This window comes from Nycticebus coucang, chromosome 15 (genome assembly GCF_027406575.1).
Source record: "Nycticebus coucang isolate mNycCou1 chromosome 15, mNycCou1.pri, whole genome shotgun sequence".
Classification (NCBI taxonomy): Eukaryota; Metazoa; Chordata; class Mammalia; order Primates; family Lorisidae; genus Nycticebus; species Nycticebus coucang.
In genome coordinates, this window is record NC_069794.1 from 68,437,274 (window position 1) to 68,462,061 (window position 24,788).

General features: G+C 37.9%; 1 protein-coding gene across 3 annotated transcripts in view; it reads right to left on the reverse strand.

Annotated features, from left to right (window-relative positions):
• The window catches only part of ZMYM2 (zinc finger MYM-type containing 2), a 110,594-nt gene that overhangs the window by 73,184 nt on the left and 12,622 nt on the right, over positions 1-24,788 (reverse strand). For 2 of the 3 annotated variants that reach the window (XM_053563361.1, XM_053563360.1), the window contains exon 2: positions 3,493-4,349. In XM_053563361.1, coding sequence (XP_053419336.1) covers positions 3,493-4,339 — 847 coding nt within the window. In that variant the 5' untranslated portion in view covers positions 4,340-4,349. The remainder of the gene's footprint in view (positions 1-3,492; positions 4,350-24,788) is intronic. The other variant, XM_053563364.1, reaches the window with a different exon arrangement.

Here is a 24,788-nt window from a genome sequence, read left to right on the forward strand (position 1 = left end):
CTTTGTCTATACCCTCTGTATCATAAAAGGGACATCAAAAGGCCAGCAGTTAAATTTGCCCAAGTCACAATTAGTCCAAGTAGTAGTAGAAACAGCCAAGATTTTATAACTCTATCGTCCTCTATTACAAATAAAAATAGCACATACATGCAAGAGTTAATTCATAAATGCAAAAGGAACAGTTATGCCTGTTTGTTTTCTTATAAGTAGTTTATGTGCCCTTGTGTAAGTTTAAGTTAAATATTAATAGAACACAGTTCCTGTGATGATATATCCCTTTGTTGCAGCAATATTCCCAAAGAAATAAATATCCCCTATAACAATATTCTCAACAGGAGTTATTTAAATAGGAAGAACCAGAATTATGTATACCTGATATGGACAAAAGTCTAAGATCTATTATTAGGTATTTAAAGGAGTGGTACAAGAGGTTTCTTTCCTTTGTTTTCTTTTCTTTTCTTTTTTGAAACAGAGTCTCACTCTGTACCCTGGGATAGAAGTGCTCTGGTATCATAGCTCACAGCAACCTCAAATTCTTGAGCTCAGGCCAAACCCGAGTAGCTGAGAGTTTTTCTATTTTTAGTAGAGACAGGGTCTCACTTTTTGCTCAGGGTGGTCTCCAACACCTGAGCTCAGGTGGCTCCACCCATCTCATCCTCCCAGAGTACTAGGATTAAAGGTGTGAGTCACCACACCCAGCTGAAGAAGTTTCAAAACTAGACTATGCCATGATCTCAGGTTATAATTCATGTACCATTAATTAACTGATTTTCTTCTTCATATTCTTATGCATTTAATATATTTATAATAACAAGAAAGACAAAATACTCATTTGAAAACTAATTTGTGCACTTTTTTAAACCTTTATGTAAGCTGCAAAACTACAAACACTAATATACAGCCACTAAGAGTTTTTTAAAAAGCAATACATGCATGACAACATATTTCTGTGAGTTAAAAATGCTCAAACTAATACATACACCTATACCAACATACACATACCCCTACCTACCTACAAATATATACAGGCAGTCCCTGAATTAGATACACCTAACTGACATACATACAACTCACATTTACAAACAAAGGCTATCACAGGTAATAGGTACTCTTCCAAATTACATACAAATTCAACTTACGAACTAACCTATGGAGCCTATCTTATTCCGGGCAGTCACCCAGTAACCGGGTGATTGCCTGATGTATATTGGGGAAAGAGTTCTTAGAAGTAACAAGAAATTTCAAGACAGTAATAAGGAACAAATTTAACACCAGCAGAAACAAGACAGATAATTCCAAACCAAAAATCTTTGGGGATATGGAGGTAAAATCATATCACGTGGCCCAGCAACTTAACTTACAGGAATATACCCTGAGGAAATAATCAGAAATGTGAACAAAGATGTTCATCACAGTCTACAACAGTAAAACATGGGAAACCATGTAAAAGCCAAATAAGGGAATAGTACATCAAAATCCATTATAGACATTAAAACTTGCAAAAAATGTTAATGGTAAGGCCAGGCTTGTTGTCTCAAGACTATAATCCCAACATTCTGGGAGGCCAAGGCAATGGATTGCCTGAGCTCACGGGTTCAAGACAGGCCTGAGCAAAAGCAAGACCCCATCTGGCATTGTGACCAGGCACCTGTAGTCCCAGATACTTGGGAGGCTGAGCAAGAGAACTGCGTTAGCCCAAGAGTTTGAAGTCACTATGAGCTATGACGGCACAGCACTCTACTGAGGGTGACAAAGTGTCAAAAAAAAAGTTAATGGTATAAAAAAACACAGTATAATAAGTGAGGAAAAAACAAAAAGCAAAACTACACAGAGCTATATTTCAACCAGGTTAAAACAAACAAAGATTGAAAGACCCAGTAGTCATCTTCAGTTAGCAGGACTACAAGGTGACTTTTTTTGTTTTTAAAGAGACAGTCTCATTATGTTGTCCAGGCTGGCCTTTAATTCCTGGGCTCAAGCAATCCCCCCACCTCAGCCTTACAAGTAGCTAGGACTACAGGCCTGGTGTCATGTGCACGCACTTGTGTGCACACTCTTGCTCTCTCTCTCTCTCTGAGACTACAGGCCTGGCGCTCTCTCTCTTTTTTTTTTTGAGACAGAGTCTTTACTCTGTCACCCTGGGTAGAGTGCCCTGGCATCACAGCTCACAACCACCTCAACCTCTTAGGCTCAAGTGTTCCTATTCCCTCAGCCTCCCAAGTAGCAGGTACCTGCCACAACGCCCAGCTAATTTTTCTGTTTTTAGTAGCGATGGGATCTCACTCTTGCTCAGGCAGGTCTCAAACTCCTGAGCTCAAGCAATCCACCCGCCACCACTTCGCAAAGTGCTAGTATTACAGGCATGAGCCACCACACCCACCTTCTCATTTTTAATTATAGATTTTCTAAACACTCTTTAATAATCAGACATTTCTCTCCAAATAAATTTTTAAAGCAACTAGCACTTCATAGAGCATTCTACACTGCTCAGGTTTTAGTTACTCCACATTATTCTACATAATTCCTTGGCTACTAAGGTTGTTAATAAGCCCAAAATGATGAAAGAATGAGATAGACACAGAGAGGTATGTGAGAGACAGAAACAGACACACACATGTGCACAGGATTGAGTGCAAGGAGAAAGAGAGACAGAAACATACACAGACATGTCATGAAATAGCCAGAATTATAACTTCCAATTCCATATTTTAATGTTTCCATAGAACAAGACTGCCCACAGAAAAAATTTTCAAATAGTCAAGAAATCTACCAACTTTCAAAATTAAAAAAATAAAATAAAATGCTAACTAAAAACATCAGATTAAGCAGTTAAAAATAAACACAGGAACACACTGAGTTGTATGTATTAAATATGTACTGCCTTTTGCATGTCAATCATACCTTTAAATTGTTTTTCCCCCAGCCCTCACCCTTCTCAAGTAGTTTTTAAAAAGGAAAGAAAGAACGACCTGTAAGAAAACCTCAGCCAACTCTTAAAATAAAAAACAAAACACAGGGCAAGTTGAAACCAATCAAAATGCAATTATTATACTACATTATAAGTGTGCTATTAATCCTTTTGTTCTTAATTTACTTATTAATAAAACAAATCTATTAGCAAAAAGTGAACATGGCAAATAAGATGTAACACAACAAAATTATCAGTGATTCAGTTTTTTTGTAGAGACAGAGTCTCACTGTACCGCCCTTCGGTAGAGTGCCGTGGCATCACACAGCTCACAGCAACCTCTAACACTTGGGCTTACGCGATTTTCTTGCCTCAGCCTCCCAATGTGATTCATTTTCTAACAATATACGAGAGAAATACTAGACATGGTTTGACAATTCTTAGTTATAAGTTCGAACTTAAAAAATCATATTTCACATGAAGAAACTAACAGAGGTAACACCAATTTACTAGAACGAAAAAAGAATCAGCCAAAGGCTTAAATTCCTTTACATGAGTTAGAATTTCTATCACTTACTGCTTACCAGGATTATGATGAGTTGCAGATTCTCCATTCTGAAACACATCTCCTGCCACATTCATTCTACCAGGATTAAAAGGTCCTACTCCAGCCTTGGTCTGTGAAGTTAAAGATGGGGTGTATGTTTGTATATTAACACCAAAATTACTTGACTGCAGTCCGTTAGAGACATCTCCCAAGTTGGTATTCTGCAGTGATGTTACATGTGTAATCATTAAGTTCATATCTCGTCCATCAGTATTTTCTAATTGGCCATCATTCATAGAGCTTATACCCGTTTCTAAAGTTGTAACATTAGCAATCTGAATTTCAGAGTCTGGTTCTGTGGTGATACCACTATTACCCATTCCTGCATTTACCTTACTTCTTGAAAAACTGGCAGTGGAGAAATCCACATCATTGGTTCTGTTTTTAGTCTCAGAAGGTCTCCGTTCAATAAAATCAGAGTTATTTTTCTCTTGTCCTTGATTTGTTTCCATGTCCTCTTCATCATCAATGACAATTGTCTCACTTACACTTCCCTTCTGAGATACCAACTCTTTTGAGGAAGAAAGAATTTTGGAATCATTTCCTTGTAGGTCTTCATTTTTTGATGATGTAAATGTTATGGTTCTTTGATCAGATACCACTGGTGCAGACGGTGGGGGAGGTTGTACAGGTTCGATAAAAACAACATCATCATCATCTTCCACAGACGAGTTTTGAAATTTATTAGATCTAGACACTAAAGAATTAGTTGGACCACTAAATGAATTTCCTACATTTGTGAGACTAGTTGCCATGGCCGTACTCCCTAATAAAACAGGAGTCTGATCAGTCAGTTCTAATCCTCCCACTGAACTTGTGTCCATGCCAAAGAACCTGTTAGGAAGATTGGGAAAAAAAATAATAATAAATGTCAGAATAAGACTTTTAATGTTATTCTAACCAAAACCATTTTTTAAAAAAGGTACTTTTATTTTCCTTTTTATTCTAAATGATTCCTGTCTAACATACACAAAGATATATGATACCCACTCTGTGATCTTCTCATTCTTAATCTCTTCACATAGTTTACATGTTAACTTCTTCGGATAACAAGGAAGGAAAATATCTAATTTTTAGTAAAATAATATGCAATATATTCCCACATTCACCACATCCTTTCCAGGGTATGCTATGTACTCAACAAACTACATAAAAGTATAGGTAAATCCTCCCACCAATTTGATTAGGAATATATTCAAAATCTGACAATAAAAATAATCTTCAATATAAATTTATCTTACTAATTCACTATATTAAGTAAAATGATATGGTTTAATACATAATGTCCCCTATCTCATCTTTTTTAATACCTTTTTTTAATTCTCTGGCTCCCATTAACCAATATGATTATATCTTTCTGAGAATTTGAAATCATTCTTGACTCTACCCAGAAAGCAGGTACTATGTTCTATGCTTTATATTCAAGTAAAGAAGCAAGCTAAATAATGGATGCCGAAAACATCAGGTCCCAATCCCTGGAACTGATGCATGTTAGTTACCTTAGATGGAAAAGAAGTCTTTGCAGGTTATGATTTAGGTTAAGGATTTTAGAGTGCAATTATCTGGGATCATCTGGGTAGGTCCCAAATGCGGTCAGAAGTACCCTAATGAAAGAGAGGTGGGGGAGATCACAGGCAGAAAAGAAGGCAATGGGAGTATCAAGCAGATCAGGGAAGATTGAGGTTATACAGCCAGAATTCTGCTGTCACCAGAACACAGATGAGGCAAGGAAGGGACTCTTCCCCGCTGGATTCTCTCCAGAGGAAGGGTAGCCCTGCTACCCTGATCCCAGAGAAACTGATTTCAAACTTCTAAGCTCCAGAATTAGCTTTTTAATTAAATCTCCCAAACAACCATTTATATGGGTATGATTTTTTCTTTCTTTCTTTTTTTTTTTTTTTTTTTTTAAGACAGAATCTTGCTCAGTCATCCAGGCCAGAATGCTGTGGCATCATCTTAGCTCAATGAAACTTCAAACTTCTGGGTTCAAACAATTCTCCTGCCTCCTCCCAAGTAGCTGGGACTATAGAGGCCCACCACCATGCCCGGCTAATTTTTCTATTTTTAGAGGAGATGGACTCTTGCTCTTCCTCAAACTACTGCTTCAAGCAATCCTCCCACTTCCTCCTCCCAAAGTGCTACAATTATAGGCATAAGCCACCACACCAGGGTACACAGGTATAGTTTTTGTCCCACTTTAATGATTAAGAAATGGTGGCTCAGAGATGCTAACTTGCCCAGGTCTTTAAAATTCAAAAGTTCAAACTCTTCCATCATTCTGCTAAATTCAACTTATATTTTCTGAGTGCCTACTACGTGCCAGACTCTTATAAAGCCAAGACTGAACAGGAACCACTTTGATCTCATAGGTCAAAATGTGGGTAAGGAGACCTAGCAAAGAAAATATGAAGTATGAGTATAGATTGTAAGCAAATTTGTAAAATAGGAAGTGGAAATAGTTTATATACATCGTAGCCACATTTTCACAAAGTAGGTTATCTGAAACAGTGAGTGACATTGGTTGTATAGTAGCCTCACTTTCACAGAGTAGGTTATCTGAAAAGGTCAGACAGTGGTTGTATAGGTCTTAAAGACTAGTTTGAGGACACTTACTCCAGCCTGGACAACATAATGAGAGCCCCATCTCTACAAAATATTTAAAAATTAACTGGTGTGGTAGTGCATGCCTGTAGTCCCATCTACTGGGGAAGCTGAGGCAGGGATCACTTGAATCCAGGAGTTTGAGGTTACAGTGAGCTAGGCTGACACAACCGCAACTCCAGCCTGGGCAACAGAGTAAGACTATGACTCAAAAAAAAAAAAAAAAGCGTGGCACCTGGAGGCTCAAAGGAATAGGGCACTGGCCCCATATGCCGGAGATGGCGGGTTCAAACCCAGTCCCAGCCAAAAAAATGCAAAAAAAGACAAAAACACATACTATAAATACTATAAAGAGCCACTGTAAGGATAAAAAAGAGACTATGGGTGACGGGTGGAGAAATCTTTCACTATATCTTGTAGTGTTTTCTTAATTTTTAGACTACATGATCTGTTTATCACTTTTTTTAATTAAAAAAAGTTTTAATAGAATGATGACAGAGAGTAAAGATATTAACTAGTTTGGTGATCTGAGAAACACCTATTTGAGCAAGTGACATTTACAGTGAAATCTAAAATGACAAGAAAGATCCACCGGTGAGGAAATTGAGGTAAGGACATTCTAAGCGAAGAAAACAGCTCCTGCAAAGTTTAGAGGGAATGACGTTGGCCAATTCAAGCAACAAAATAAAACCAGTGTGGCTGGAACAAAATAGGAAGGGAAGAAGAGGATGAGATGAGATCAACTGGCACAGAACTCATGGTAACCAATAGTTAACTCATTAATTATATTTGACAGATTTCCAAAACACCTACTACACCCAAGACACTGTTTTAGGGTCTTGTAAAAAAAAAAAAAATCAGTAATCAAAATAGGTAAACATCTCTGTTCTACAAAGCATTAATTCTAAAGGTGAGAGTCTGGGTTTTACTAACAGGAACACTGCTGTGTTTCCAGCAAAGAGCTGATACAGCCTCAGGTTTTAAATAGATCACTCTCTCTGGCTGTTATGTGAGAAGTAGATTGTAAGAAGGCAAAACTGGAAGCAAAGAAACCAACTAGATGGCCACTGGAATGGTCCAAGTAAGAAATGACAGTAGCTGAAACAAGGATGATGATGGGAGATAGGAAAAAGTGAACAGATTAGGGCATTTTAATAGGTAAATCTTATTGACAAGAAAAAACTTACGAGATATACTGTTGACTAAAAATGTTAAGAACACAAAACATGTTACTACCACAATGTTACAAATACCCCCAAAACCTATATATCCTTCATTTTTCCTACGGTTATGTATTTTTACATAAATTCATGGGGGAAAAAAGAAACCTCTGGAAGGATTACATCACACTGACAAATAGTTTCATAAGGAGGGCAGGAAGTTTAGGTAGTGATTAATAAAATATACTTTAAAATCTGCTTTAATCTAGAATTTTACACAGCTAAGCATCTGACTGAATAACACTTAACTATGATGGTAGCCCCTTTAAGTAAAATACTTTTTTCTATAATAAAACAGCAGCTCACATACGTTAATTAAAACTGCCCGAAGTCCCAAGACAATGCAGGAGTCAAATACTATACCCAGAGAACAATTTCAAAACCAGTCTCCAACGCTTAAAGAGCAAGAGCTGTACCTCAACATGCTGAGGTTGAAAAATGGCAAAAGATACATTTAAAACTGCTTTAACGAAAACTGATAATTCTATTTAAAAATGTAAACTGCGGTTAGGGGCCTATGGCTCAAGCAGCTAAGGCGCCAGCCACATACACCTGAGCTGGAATCCAGCCTGGCCCACCAAGCAACAGTGACAGCTGCAACCAAAAAAACAGCCGGGCGTTGTGGCAGGCACCTGTAGTCCCAGCTACTTGGGAGGCGGAGGCAGGAGAATCACGTGAGCCCAGGAGTTGGAGGTTGCTGTGAGCTGTGATGCCACAGCACTCTATCCAGGGCAATAGCTTGAGGCTCTGTCTAAAAAAAAAAAAAAAAAGTAAACCAGGTACCAACTATGCCTATAGTCCCAGATCCTACTCAGAAGGATCACCTGACTCCAAGATTTCAAACCCAGGGTGGCCAACACAGAGAGGTGCCATCTCAGAAAAAAAAAAAACCTTAATAATGATTATCTGTTTTACCCCAAGATCTATAAATCACTACTCTATATCCTAAAAGGTGTTATTTTCTAAAACTATTGAACACTATTACTCTAAAACAGCTTCTCAAGGAAAACTTCCTTACAGTAAAACAGTTAAGCTATGATAAAGAGAAAGCTTCAAATTTTAAATTAACATGAAAAAAACTTTAACACTACCACAATAGAAAATTTTAAAAACTTTAATGTGCTGATAACATTTAATTCAAATTTAGTAAGGCATGATGGCTCACACCTATAATCCTAGCACTTTGGGAGGCTGAGGCAAGAGGATCACTTTCGCTCAGGAGTTCAAGGCCAGCCTGACCAAGAGTGAGAACCTGTCTCTACTAAAAGTAAAAAAATTAGCCAGGCACTATAGCGGGTACTGTAATAGTTCCAGCTACTCAGTAGGGTGAGGCAGGAGGATTACTTGAACCCAGGAATTTGAGGTTATTACAAGCCAGGCTGAAACCATGGCATGCTAGCCTGGGCAACAGAGTGAGATTCTACCTAAAAAAAAAAAAATCACAATTCAATTAAATTGTTTTAAAACACCACATAACCACATACAGCCATTCAGTAATAGTTAACATGAATTTGGTGCTTATTATAGCAAACTCCTGAATTAGAATCATTATTAACTCCATTTTACAGATTAAAAATAAATTCTAAAAAGTAGCTGTCCAAGACTACGGCTAGGAAGTAGCAAAGTTTAGAATTTAAATATTCATAACTGCTAAACAATATGAAATTAAGTATTATACAATAATATAAACAAATAATAAAGCTTTTTTTTAAACTCAGCCATTCAATAAAACAATAACCATATCAGTTTTAAAAATACATAAGCTTCAAAAGGAAGACCTACCAAGCCCAAACTGTCAGGCTAAAAGGCAACTTTAAAAACAATAAAAGTGAACTTGGAGTTAATACTCACTTGTCCTAAGGTAAGAAGTATCCTGATCAATATAATGATTTTCAGAGAATGAGACAACATAAATCCACAAATGTTATAAAATATGTAGGTTTTCAGTAATTTTCTTGAATCCTTTCAAAGACTAAAATAATTTCTGGGATAGAAAAGTTAGAACTGACTTCACATTACCCTCTGGTAGTTGCCAGAAGTTAATTCAGTCTCTTCAGAAGAAAATGTGGCAGAGAATAGGATTTTCCTTAGTTCTCTGCAGTAATCTACTTCTCAAGACAGAATAACCATTTAACTATTAACAGCTATTTTCAAATCTTAAGACTGTAAATAAATTTAGTCACTTCTACATATCTGAGAATACGTTTCAATCACAAAACACTTTATCCTATAAAGAAAAACAATCAGATTAAAAGTTGACCACTTCTCCATTATCCAAATAAAATCTCCTCTATTTAGACACTTTTCTACCACAAGTCAATTCTAACTAGCAATTTAATATTGAGCTTCACTTCTCCAAGCTTCAATTTTCACTACCGTATATGATATAAAAATGGTTCACAGGGCTTTTCTTAGAATTCAAAAAGGTAACTGGATGTGAAAGCCACTTAAGCCCACTCCTAAATACTTGCCTAACTCCTAAACAATTACCACACAGTCTCTGCCTGTACCTCAAAATTTCAGAAAATTTCTAATTAATTTTTAAGCTTCCTTGGGATCATCATAAATCATCATCATAAATCATAAATGCTTTCAGTTTTTATCTATGTTTTTAATCAATGAGAATCAACACAATAGTTGATGTTCTCATGAAAAAAAACAACGAAAAGGTGGCAGTTAAAATATAAACACTGACATAAAAGAAGAAAATATCAGTACTTGCTGAAAAAAGGTGATGAACTTCAAAAAAATAAAATCGCAAAGGAAAGCACTTCTGACAAATTTCAAACTAGGTCCAACAAAGATACTTTTCATTTTTCTACCATAAGCCTATCTAAAAGCTTTCTAAAGTAAAAGAACTACAAAGAAAGCTAAGGTGAATTCTTCCCTTTAGCAAAGGCTATCAGTGTTCATGGCACAGTTCGAAATCAATATGACATATTTATATATGCTAAAATACATAAGACATAATAGCAAATGTTCAAAAGCATTATCATTAAAGTCAAGAATAAGACAAGGATATCCTTTTTTTAATTACTATAAAGTAATAAAAAACATACTGTTTTTTACTTTCTGGAAGTACTGGCCAATGAAATTATAGAAAATTATAGAAAAAAAGAACTAAATATAAAAATTTAGAAGAAGGAAAAATATTTTATACAAATTATAATTCTTTACCTCCAAAACCCAAAAGATTTACCAGAAAAACAAATACAGTTGAGATAACTTACTAAGTGGACTAGTAAAAAATTAGTATGTAGAAATTAATCAACTAAATATACAATTGAAGACAGATATAAAATTTTCTCCCATTCAAAGATCAACTAAAATTACATTAGGGAGATTAAAAAAAAGATAGACCTTCAATAAAGGGAAACATGAGAGAATCCAAGAGCACCAAAATTTTGGAAGAGGAAAAGCAGATTAGCATGGATTAACTGTAACAGACTTAGCAGGCCTGGAAAAGTTAAAGTCTGAACCCACAGTAAACAAAGTTCTGAAATAAACAAATTAGAAATAAAATTGAGGCTCGGCACCTACAGTTCAGTGGCTAGAACGCCAGCCACATACACCAGGGCTGGCAAGTTCGAACACGGCCCGAGCCTGCCAAACAACAACTACAACAAAAAAATAGCCAGGTGTTGGGGCGGAGCACCTGTAGTTCCAGCTATTCAGGAGACCGAGGCAAGAGAATCACTTAAGCCTAAGAGTTTCAGATTGCTGTGGGTTGTGACGCCACAGCACTCTACCAAGGGGGACATAGTAAGACTCTGTGGCAAAAAAAAAGAAAGGAAGAAAAGAAAATTGCAACTTGAAACTAACATTCACTTGCCATAAGATAGGAAGCATTCTCATCAATATAACAATTTTCAATTTTTACCTCAGAGGAATGAGGTAACAGCTCAAAATACAATCTCTGAAGGGTGCAGGAACCAGTAGAACCACACCAGTTTTTCTGCAAAGGGGATGGTATTTCTCAGCTTAACTAAGAAAACAGAGTGAAATCTATTTGAAAAACAAATTTTTTTTCCCATCCAAGTCTAGAAGTTTAATCTACAGCAAAAAGACAAGACTGACATTAATCAGGAGGATGTCAGGCACAGTTTAGAGCCAAGCGCCTTACTTAATTTGAACCTGGGGTATAAAAAAACTTATTAGTGCTGAGGTTAAGACCTAACCTACACCTAAAACCAGAAGCTATACCTCTCCTCTCAGGAAACTGGAGGATTTTTTTCTAGGAAACACGGCTTCATTAAAAAGAATTAAAGCTACCAATGGGGATTTCCCAACAAATGCCCATCCAGATCATCCATAATGGAGTGTGACACCAACAGTACCCTGACCCCCAATGGCTGAGGATATCAAAACAACTTTTAGATATCCACCTTAAGCACGAACAGACAACCAAGGATTACTTGACAGCTGAGAAAAGATAAGGATACATCTTCACAGGCTGGCCACAGTGGCTCACACCTGTAATATCAGCACTTGGGGAGGCCAAAGATAGAGGATCATCTGAGGCTAAGAGTTCAACTTGTGTGGGCAACAGAGGGATACCCTGCCTCCTCAAAAAAAGTAAATGAGTTGGCCATGGTGGCACATGCCTGTAGTCTCAGCTCCTTAGGAGGCTGAGGCAAGAGGACTGCTTGAGTCCAGGAGCTGTGGACTGCAGTGAGCACTCCAGCCCTGGGAGACAGAAGGAGACCTTGTCATTCTATAAATAAATAAGACTGTGGGCTAACAGCTGGGAGTTGTGGCAGGCTCCTGTAGTCCCACTTCTCGAGAGGCTGAGGCAAGAGAATAGCCTAAGCCCAGGAGCTGGAGGTTGCTGTGAGCTGTGATGCCACTGCACTCTACCAAGGGCGATAAAGTGAGACTCTGTCTCAAAAAAAAGAAAAAGACCGTGGGCTACATAACAAAGTCACACAAACAAACAGAAGAGAGTCTAAAATTGACCCAATATATCAAGAAATTTAGTACACTATATAATTAACTTTTCAAGAGGAGATATGAATTTTTCATTAAAATACAACTGGAAAATAACTGAGATATATTACTTTGAATCCCTGTCTCACCAATATTTTTTATATTCCAATATAAAAAATAAAAATTTTAATGTGAAAATAAAATACTCAATTTTTATTATTTTTACTAATTTTGGAGTTGCAAGGTCCTGGTAAATCTGACAAAAAAATAGATGACAGATTTTAGGCACAAACGATCATTTATAAATAAATAGCTCAAACTAGCCACCATCCCAAATTCCTAATCCCAACTCAGCATACTCTGTTCCCAGAGCAGATGGCTGGACACAACACTGGCAGTGAAGAATTTTTAATGAAATTTTGGATTGTGTATTTGGGTTGGCCTGGAGCAGGTAATACTTTGGTTTAGCCCTCTGGACAGCAACAGCTTTCCCTGAGGCATCTATCAAAAGATTTAATAATACATGATCCTTTTTTTCAATTTTTCTCCAGACATTTAAAGAAATCTTGGTCAGTTCACTGCCTTACCGTAACAATAATACAACAGAAGATTCAGTGACCATAAACAAGAAATATAAACTATCCAAAAATGGTTGGGCACTGTGCAGTAATCCTAGAACTTTGGGAGGCCAAAGCAGGAAGATCACTTGAGGCTAGGAGCTTGATCAGCTTGAGTAATAGAGCAAAATCTCCTCTCTAAAAAATAGAAAAATCACCTGCATATAGCGGTAAATGTCTATACTTCCAGCTACTTAGGAGACTGAGACAGAAGGATCACAGAAACCCAGGAGTTGAAGGTTATAGTGAGCTATGCTGACCCCAGTGCACTCTCACTCTAGCCTGTCTCAAAAATAAAAAAATAAATGGTGCTTTAAAAAAAAAAAAAAAAAAAAAAGCTCTGGTGTGTGTCACACTTTATGGGGGCAAGACATGATTGCAAGAGGACTTTACTTAACAATTGCAATCAGTGTAACCTGGCTTATTGTACCCTCAATGAATCCCCAACAATAAAAAAAAAATAATAAATTTACTAGCTAGAGTTAAAAAAAAAAAAAAAAAAAAAAAGCTCGGTGTCCATAGCTCGGTGGTTAGAGCACCGGCCACATACCTGGGGCTGGCAGATTTGAACCCAGCCCGAGCCTGCTGAACAACAATGACAACTACAGCAAAAAAATAGCCAGGCATTGTGGCAAGTGCCTATAGTCCCAGCTACTTGGGAGGATGATGCAAGAGAATAGCTTATGCCAAAGAATTTGAGGTTGCTGAGAGCTGTGACGCCACCACACTCTACCCAGGGCTACATAGTGAGACTCTGTCTCAAAAAAAAAAAAAAAAAGTTTAAGGAAAGTTACACTGCATAGCTCTACCTCTCAACAAGTAACAATAAGCAATCTATAAAGACTGGGAGATCACACTTCCAGAGTTACCAAATCATTTGAAGAAAAAATGGCCAAAACTTTCCCAAATATGAAGATACACACAAGATGATCAATAAACTCCGAAGTCAGGATAAACTCAAAGATATCCTTATCATGACACACTGTAGATCCCAAAGACAGCAGAAATTGTGAAAGCAGCAAGAGAAGTGATTTACAATGTACAGGAGATCCTCAATAAGACGATTTAGAGAATAAGCTTTTTCCCATCAGACGCTATGGAAGCCAGCAGTCAATCAATCTATCCACCAAAGAATTCTATAGTCAGCAAAGATATTCCCCCAAAATTAAGGGGAGATTAGGGTAGTGCCTGCGGCTCAAAAGAGTAGGGTGCTGGCCCCATATGCCGAAGGTGGAGAGTTCAAACTCAGCCCCAGACAAAAACTGAAAAAAATAAAAAATAAAAAATAAGGAGAGATTAAGATATTTCCAAATAAGCAAAAACAAAGGAAGTTCATTTCCTGAAAATCTGCCTAACATGAAATGCTAAAGAGTCCTTCAAGCAAAAATGAAAATATGCTGAACAGTAGTAACTCAACACCATAAGAAGAAACAACATAAGCGAAGGTACCTACATAGGTAAATGAAAATCCAGTGTTAATGTAATTTAGGTAATTACTTCTCTACTTTTATTTAAAAGACAAAAGTATAAAATGATAATTTTTAATTTATATTAATGAACTAATACAACCTTTTTGGAAGGAAGTATGGAGAAACCTCAAAGAACTCAGGCTAGACCTCCCATTTGATTCTGCAATCCCATTACTGGGCATCTACCCAGAAGAACAAAAATCCTTTTATCATAAGGACACTTGCACTAGACTGTTTACTGCAGCTCAATTTACAATCGCCAAAATGTGGAAACAGCCTAAATGCCCACCAACCCAGGAATGGATTAACAAGCTGTGGCATATGTACACCATGGAATACTACTCAGCCATTAAAAAAAAATGGATACACGTATTTAGCAAGAAAAGAACACGTGATCCCATCTTAGGGTGGGCAAGGGACTTGAAGAGAAACTTTTCTAAAAGACAGACACACGATCTGCAAAGACATGAAAAAAGCTCATCATCCTTAATCATCCGAGAAATGCAAATCAAAACTACTTTGAGATATCACCGAACCCCAGTAAGAGTAGCCCACATAACAAAATCCCAAAACCAGAGATGTTGGTGTGGATGTGGAGAAAAGGGCACACTCCTACACTGCTGGTGGGAATGCACACTAATACGTTCCTTCTGGAAGGATGTTTGGAGAATACTTAGAGACCTAAAAATAGACCTGCCATTCGATCTTATAATTCCTTTACTAGGTTTATACCCAAAAGACCAAAAATCACAATATAACAAAGACATCTGTACCAGAATGTTTATTGCAGCCCAATTCATAATCACTAAGTCATGGAAGAAGCCCAAGTGCCCATCAACCCACGAATGGACTAGCAAATTGTGGTACATGTATACCATGGAATTTTATGCAGCCTTAAAGAAAGATGGAGACTTTACCTCTTTCATGTTTACATGGATGGAGCTGGAACATATTCTTCTTAGGAAAGTATCTCAGAAATGGAAGAAAAATTATCCAATGCACTCAGCCCTACTATGAAGCTCAATTATAGCTTTCACATGAAGGCTATAACCCAACTACAGCACAAGACTATGAGGAAAGGGCCAAGGAAGGGGAAGGGAAGGGGGAGGTTAGGATGGAGGGAGGGTAATGGGTGAGGCCACACCTATGGTGCATCTTAGAATGGGTACAGGCGAAATTTGCTAAAGGCAGAATACAAATGTGTACATACAATAACTAAGAAAATGCCATGAAGGCTACGTTGAACAGTTTGATGAGAATATTTCAGATTGTATATGAAACCAGTACATTGTACCCCTTGATTGCACTAATGTACACAGCTATGATTTAATAATAAAAAGAAAAAAATGGAGACTTTACATCCTTTGTGTTAACCTGGATGTAAGTGGAACACATTATTCTTAGTAAAGCATCACAAGAATGGAGAAGCATGAATCCTATGTATTCAATTTTGATATGAAGACAATTAATGATATAGTGAGGGAAGGGGAAAGCAGAGAGAAAAAGGAGGAGGGAGGGGTGGGGAAAGGACGAGCAGAGAGAGGAAGGGGGGGGGCCTTGGTGTGTGTCACACCTTTTGGGGGCAACACACGATTGTAAGAGGGACTTTACCCAACAAATGCAATCAGTGTAACCTGGTTTCTTGTACTCTCAATGAATCCCCAACAGTTAAAACAAAAATTATATTAATGAACATACAATGTATAAAGACATGATCCATGACAATAATGTAAAGAGGCCAGAGATATATAGCGGTTTCTATAATGTTGAAACTAAATTATTTGTAATGTTGTAAATTTAAGGTGGCTATTTTAATCCCCAAAGTAACCAACAAAAGAAATAATAATAATATTTTTAAATAAACAGAAAAGGAAAAACAAGAATCAAGATGGAGGGCGGTGCCTATGGCTCAGTGAGTAGGGCGCCAGCCCCATATAACAAGGGTGACAGGTTCAAACCTGGCCCCAACTAAACTGCAACAAAAAATAGCTGGGTGTTGTGGTGGGCGCCTATGGTCCCAGCTACTCAGGAGGCTGAGGCAAGATCGCCTAAGCCCAAGAGCTGGAGGGTGCTATGAGCTGTGACACTACGGCACTCTACCAAGGGTAACAAAGTGAAACTGTCTCAAAAAAAAAAAAAAAAAAAACCCAAGATGGAAACTAGAAAAAAATTTTAATACAAAAGGCAATTAATAGAGAAAATAGAAAAAAAAAACATAAGACTTACAGAAAAGTAATAGTAAAACTGCAGAAGTCCTTTCCTTATCAGTAATTATCTTAAATTGATTAAATTCTTCAATTTTAAGAGACTGGCAGATCAAATTTTAAAAACATGCCCCATTTATATATTATCTACAAGAGACTTACTTTAGAACAAAGACAAAGTGATTGCCAGTACAAGGATAGAAAAGAAATTATATACAAATATTAACCAAATGATAACTGCAGTGGCTATACCAATATCAGACAAAATTAATTACATCTAAAAAGGTACAAGCAACAAAAATATGTATTGATAGAAGCTTAATTCCAGCAAGAAGATAGGACAGGCCAGGCCCAGTGGCTCACTCCTGTAATCTCAACACTTGGAAGGCCGAGGCAGGTGGATTACCGGACACCACAGGTCCGAGACCAGCGTGAGTTAGAGCAAGACCCCATCTCTAAAAATAGCTGGGCGCTGTGGTGGGTACCTATAGTCCCAGCCACTTGGGAGGCTGAGGCAAGAGAATTGCTTGAGCCCAAGAGTTTCAGGTTGCTGCGAGCTGTGATGCCAAAGTACTCTACTAAGAGCGATACACTGAGACTCAGTCTCAAAAAAATAGAATAAAATAATAATAAAAATGAATCACAAAAAAAAGAAGATAGGACAATTCTAAACATATAAACCCCTAACAAGCTCCAAAATACACAAAAGCAAAAATTACCAGAATTAAAAGGAGAAATACTTCTATGGTATTAATAATGGATAGGATAAACAAATAGGAAATCAATAACGAAATAGAAGGGACTTGAACAAAACTATAAACCAACTAAACCTAACAGACACAGACATATATATTTCCATATACAAGGTCTGATAATTAAGTGTGCAAACTTGTCACTGTGCCCTTACACTGGCAGCACTGTACAAACCCTGTAAGGTTTCATAACCTTGGTGTATCAGTGTCTCATTTCTGTGTTTGCATGGATGTGTGGGGGTGTGTTACTGAGAGGCATTCATTATTATTGCTGTGTGTTTTTGTATGCTATTGTAAGAATGCTGGAGCTTGAATTAGAGCAACAAACAAACATTCGTAAATTTCTTATTAAACTTGGCAGGAGTGGAAATAAAATCAAGATGGAATGTTAGTCCAAGTTTATGGGGATAATGCCATGAAGAAAATAGCAGTGTACAAATGGATTAAACTTTCGTCTGAGGGAAGAGAAAGCATCACTGACAAAGATGGGTCAGAACCACCACCAACAAACAGAACTGTTGAAAATGTTGTAAAAATTCATCAAATTGTACATCAATATTGGCAGCTGACACGAGCCTGAGCAAAAGCGAGACCCTGTCTCTACTAAAAATAGAAAAACTGGTTGGGCATGGAGGCACACGCCTGTAGTCCCCACTACACCGAAGGCTGAGGCAAGAAGATTACTTGAGCCCAAGAGTTTGGGGTTGCTGTGAGCTATAATGATGCCACCATACTCTACCCAAGGAAACAGAGAGTCTGTCTCAAAAAAAGAAAAAAATCATTAGCGGACTGTGACAAGCATAACAGACCAAAGAAAATCTTTTTTTTTTTTTTTTTTTCAATTTACAGACAAAGTTTCACTTTGTCGCCCTCGGTTGAATGCCGTGGTGTCACAGCTCACAGGAACTTCTAGCTCTTGGGCTTAGGGGATTCTCTTGCCTCAGCCTCCGGAGCAGGTGGGACCACAGTCGCCCACTACAACACCCAGCTATTTTTTTTGTTGCAGTTTGGCCAGGGCCAGGTTCGAACCTGCCACCCTCGGTATATGGAGCTGGCGCCCTACTCACTGAACCATAGGTGCCGCCCAGAAACAAGAAAATCTTAACTGAAAAATCCTGGCATGAGAAAGGTGTGACTCTTGCATCACAACAATGCGCCAGCTCACATGGTGAAAAACTCCTGTCTATGAGGGAGTTTTTAGCCAGTAATCAAATAAGTGCACTGAAACACCCTTCCTACTCACCTCATCTGGCCCCCAATGACCTTTTTCTTTACCTGAAGATAAAGGAAATACTTAAAAGAAGACATTTTGATGACATTCAGGACATCACAGGTAATACAATGACCATTCCAAAAAGAGTTCCAAAATTACTTTGAAGAGTGGTAACCTAGGCAGTCGTGTCAGTGCATAGCTTCCCAAAGGTAGTACTGTGAAGGTAACTATAGTGACCTTCAACAATGAGGTATGTATTTTCTTTCCAGAATGAGTTCACAAACTTAACTATGTGTGTACCCATACACAAAATAATATTCAGCCTTAAAAAGGAAACTTACATGTGCTACAACATAGAAGAATCAAGAGGACATCATGCTATATGAAAAAAGCTAATCACAAAAAGATTGCACTTATATGAAATATCTAAAGTAGTCAAATCCATAGAAATAGGAAGTAAAATGATAGTTGCTAGGGTCTGGAACAAGGGATAAATGGGGAATTGTTTAATGGGTAGAGTTGGGTTTTGCAAATTGAAACATTTCTGCACACTGGGTGGCACCTGTGGCTCAGTGGGTAGGGCGCCAGCCCCATATACCAAGGGTGGTGGGTTCAAACCCAGCCCCGGCCAAACTGCAACAGAAAAATAGCTGGGCATTGTGGCGGGCACCTGTAGTCCCAGCTACTCGGGAGGCTGAGGAGAGACATCGCCTGAGCCCAGTAGTTGGAGGTTGCTGTGAGCTGTGTGACACCACCACACTCTACTCAGGGCGATAAAGTGAGACTCTGTCACCACAAAAAAAAAGAAAGAAAAATTGCTGGACATCTGTTGCATGACAATGTAAAATATTCTTATTACTGAGCTCTACACTTAAAAGTGCTTAGATAATAAATTTGTCTATAAGGGTTTTACCACAATTAAAATTTAAAAAGGGGCTGGGCATGGTAACTTTTGCCTATAATCCTAGCACTCTGGGAGGCTTGAGGCAGGTGTATTGCTTGACCTCAGGAGTTCAATACCAGCCTGAGCAAGGACAAGACCCCATCTCTACTAAAAACCAGCCAGGTGTTGGGGCAGGTACCTGAAGTTCCAGCTACTCAGGAGGCTGAGGCGAGAAGATCACTTGAGCCCAAGAGTTTGAGGTTGCTGTAAGCTATGACATCACACAACGACATTCTACCCAGGATGACAGAATGAGACCCTGTCTCAAAAATAAATAATCAAAATACTTCACGCACATTAAAATGGATATTAAGGTACAAAATAAAGGAAGTAAGTGATGGCAAGGATCTCCAGATATTGGAACCTTTCTGCATTGCTGGTAAGAACCTGAAATGGCACAGCACTGTGGAAAACAGTTTGACAGTTCCTCAAAAAGTCATATATAGAATTAACATATGACTTATCAACTTCAAGGCATTTTACCCAACAGAATTTTAAGTGAGGACTCAAAACAGATGCTTATCACACCAATAATCACAGCAGCATTTTTCACAATGGACAAAAGGTAGAATCCACTTACAAGGCCATCAACACTTAAGTAATGACCTCCTACTTGTCATTACCAACAAATGAATGGTAAGAAAAAATGTTTTATATATATACAACAGAGTATTTCTCAGCATTAACAATGAATGAAATTCTAACATATACCACAGACTGGGTGAACCTTGAAAACATTACATTAAGTGAAATAAGCCAGACACAAAGGACAAATACTGTGATTCCACTTATGAGGTACTTATATATAATGGGCAAATTCATAAAGACAAAGGTAGAATGGGATTGTTTAATGAATACAGAGTTTCTGTTTGGAATGATCAAAGTATTCTGGAAAGGGACAGTGGTGATCTTTGAAAAATGCTGTGATTATACTTAATGCTAAAAAATTATGTACACTTAAAAATGGTAAAAATGGCAAATTTTCTTAAAATTTTACTACAGTTTTTTTAAAAAAAGAAAAATACAGACCATACTGTACAGGGAGAAGAAATACCAAAAACATGATGATAAACTAGGAAAAAAAGAATTTGTAACTTATATCCTTAAAAAATAAACACACATTACACTGTTGGTGGGGTTACAAAGTAATACAGCCTCTTTGGAAAGAAGTATGGAGAATCCTCAAAGAACTTAATAGACCTTCCATTTCAATCCACAATCCCATTACTAGGTATCTCTACCCAGAAAGGGAAAAAAGCATTTTACAATAAGGACATTTGCACTAGATTGTTTACTGCAGCTCAATATACAATTGCCAAGATGTAGAATCAACCCAAGTACCCATCAACATATGAATGGATTAATCAATTGTGGTATATGTATACCATGGTATACTATTCAGCCATAAAGAGACTTTACATCTTTTGTATTAACATGGATGAAGTTGAGAACATTCTCTTTAGTAAAGTAACCCCAAAATGAAAAAGCAAGTATCCAATGTATTCAATAGTAAAATGAAGCCAGTAGACAGACTAATACACGCCCACACAAAGAGAAAAACTCAATTTAATTCAAACTGGGGACATGGGGAAGAGGAACAGGGATTGGTGTGCTCTCACCTAATAAGCACAACGTAAGGCTATATTGGCACACCTCTTTGGTGAGGGGCACAACTACAACAGGGACCTTAACTAACAAATACAAACACTATTACCTAATCACTTGGGGCAGGTACCAAGTGATTCATAAATTTGATCTGAAATTTTTAAAAAATTAAAAAATAGAAAAAACAAAGACACAAAGTCCGTACAATCAATGGGATAAATCCACAAACAGAATAAAAAGACAAAAAAAAATAGTTCACAAAAAAAGGAAATCCAGCTCTTAAATATATAAAATACCTAAGAGAAATACAAATTTAAACACTAAGGGTCACCAATTTTCTCTTCTACTGACAAAGATTAAAAGGTTTAACAATGTCCTATGTAACAAGAATTCACAGGGTCAACTGTCAAATTGGTATAACCTCTATAGAGGGCAACTCAAAGAATATTAGTATTTCTCCAACCAAGCAATTCCACTGCTAGGCATCCATCTCACACATATATTACCACGTATTTTAAAGGATAAAATATAGAAGGATACTCATGGTAAAACTTAAAATCAAAGGATTTAAACAACCTAAATGTCTCTTAACAGACATCTCGTAAAATTAATGATGACAAAGGCATATACAATAAAATACTAAGCAGCCCTGGAAACGTGGAGTAACTCTAAATGTACTTACATGAGGATCATGAACCTTACATATAAATTAAATGCAAACAAGGAGGTACAGAACAATGGGAGATAGCAACACACACCTCTGAAAAAATACCCCAAAAAATGCCAATAGTAGTTTGCCTCCAAGAAAGAATTAGCTGGGTCAAAGAGTCTTCCTTGTCTCCCCTATTTTACTTTTTAAAGTTAGTACCATGTACACATATGCTGGGATTTGATTAAAGGTTCATTAAATTTATACCTTAATTTATGGACAAATTAACATTTTCATGTTATTGAATTCTTCCCATTCAGACATATGCGTATCTTTTCATTGAGGTCTTCTTGTACATCCTACAGTATTGTGTTATAGTTTCTTTCATAAAAGTCTTGCACACTTGGCTTGGCACCTGTAGCTCAAGCAGCTAAGGCATCAGCTGCATACACCAGAGCTGGCAGGTTCGAATCCAGCCGGGGCCTGACAAACAATGATAACTACAACCAAAAAAAAAAAAAAAAAATAGCCAGGCATTGTGGTGGGCGCCTGTAGTCCCAGCTACTTGAGAGGCTGAGGCAAGAGAATCACTTAAGCCCAGGAGCTGGAGATTGCTGTGAGCTGCTAGAGGTTTCTGTGAGTTGTGATGTCACAGCACTCTACCCAGGATGACACTCTACCAGGATGACAGGCTTTTTTCAAAAAAAAAGCCTTGCACACTTTTTGCTATAGCTATTACTATTTATAGCAATAATGAAATCAATTTTCCCCATTAGGTTAAAAAATTTACATAACAGAAAAGAACTGTAAGATTTAAAAATATAAAAATTGGGCTCGGCGCCCGTAGCACAGTGGTTACCACACTAGCCACATGCACTGAGGGTGGCGGGTTCAAACCCAGCCCAGGCCAGGCCCGGCCACCTAAACAACTGCAACAAAAAAATACTTAGGCTTTGTGGTGGGCGCCTGTAGTCCCAGCTACTTGGGAGGCAGAGGCAAGAGAATCGCTTAACCCCACGAGTTTGAGGTTGCTGTCAGTTGTGACACCACAGCACTCTACCAAGGGCAACATAGTGAAACTCAAAGAAAAAAAACAAGATTCTCATAAGGAACATGCAACCTAGTTCCCTCACATGTACAGTTTACAGGAGGGTTCACGCTCCTATAAAAATCTAATGCTGCCACTTTCCTGGTTCCAACAGACCACAGGCCAATAGAGGCTTGGGCACTGGGGACCAGCCTAAAACAATGCCACCCTGGCTTTATTTTTTTATTCATCTGAGACAGTCTCAAGTTGTCACCCTGAATAGAGTGCTGTGGAGTCACAGCTCACAGCAACCTCAAAGTCTTGCCTCAGCCTCCCAAGTAGCTGGGACTACAGGTGCCCTGCTACTTTTTTGTTGCAGTTGTCATTGCTGTTTAGCAGGCCCGGGCCAGGTTCATACCCAACAGCCTCAGTGTATGTGGCCGGTGCCCTATCCACTGATCTACAAGCACCACTCACCACTCTGGCTTTAGAAGCTGATAGGAATCATTTAATTCATGTACTCATTTAATTCATGTACTAAAAATCTATTCAAGGGTTATGACAGAGTCTAAACAAAAATCCCTTTAATCTAATAAATAAATGAACAATTCATTTAAGTATCTCTAGGGAACAGGCTTTCTTGGGGTAAGAAATAATCTCTTCTCTCACAAGGGACCAAAATTTAACTACAAGGTACTTTAAAAGTAATTTTAGCTTTCTTTAGCGATCTAATCCACTACTGTCATTTTAAATAATACCTTAATACCCCAGACTCCTTAAGTTTACCTCACTCAAAATGTATCACAGTGCCAGGTGTGGTGGCTCATGTCTGTAATCCTAGCACTTTGGGCAAGAGGATCGCTTGAGAGCAAGAGTTTGAGACCAGCCTGAGCAAGAGCAAGACCCCATCTCCTTAGCAAAGTATCTCAAGAATGGAAGAAAAAGTATCCAATGTACTCAACCCTACTATGACACTAACTTATAGCTTTCATAAGAAAGCTATAACCCAATTATAACCTAAGAATAGGGGGAAAGGGGAAGGGGGACAGGGAGGGGAGAGGGGAGGATGAGTGGAGGGAGGGTGATTGGTGGGACCACACCTACGGGGCATCTTACAAGGGTACATGTGAAACTTACTAAATGCAGAATATAAATGTCTTAACATAATAAGTAAGAAAATGCCAGGAAGGCTATGTTAACCAGTTTGATGAAAATATTTCAAATTGTATATAAAACCAGTGCATGATGCCCCATGATTGCATTAATGTACACAGCCATGTTTAAAAAAAAAAAAAAAAAGACCCCATCTCCACAAAAAATAGAAAAAGTAGGCAGGGTGGCACATGCCTGTAGTCCTAGCTACTTGGAAGGCTGAGGCAGGAGCAATGAGTTAGGCCTCATCACTGCACTCACTGAGGTGGCAATGAGTTAGGCTAACACCACTGCACTCTAGTCTGGGTAACAGAACAAGTCCTTGTCTCCAAAAAAAAGTGTTCTTTCCTCCTCGATCTGCTTCTCTTCCGCTTGTTGCCATTTCGAGAAGTCTAGCTACTAACACCAGAAATCTGAAGGTCGTTCTCCATTTTTTTCTTCACCTACAGTGCACCATCACCACGTCCTTCCCTACTTCCAAAATACATCCTGAAAATAACCACTTTTACCCATCTCTATTGATGCCTCTCAGCACTTGTAGTCCACCATCATTTTTCTGCTAATATAACACACTATGTTTCCCAGAATTTTCAAAGATCTTTTTAAAAATTAAATCAGACTACCCCATTCAATTCTTACATGGCTTTTCACTATATTTAGGAGAAAACCTACAATTCTTTCCCTGACTCGTGTAATTCCTGACTATAATTCAGGCTCAAGCTCACTTTCAGCCCTACTCTTTACTAAACTACACCTTCTTTTGGTTCATAGAAAGAAAGGCCCAACCTCCTCACCTCAGAATCTTCCTCTGCCTAAAAGACTCCTTTTGTATACTTTTCTTTCTAGTCTGAGCTTAAACATCACTCTCTTAAAGGTCCTTCTGTGTCCAAACTAC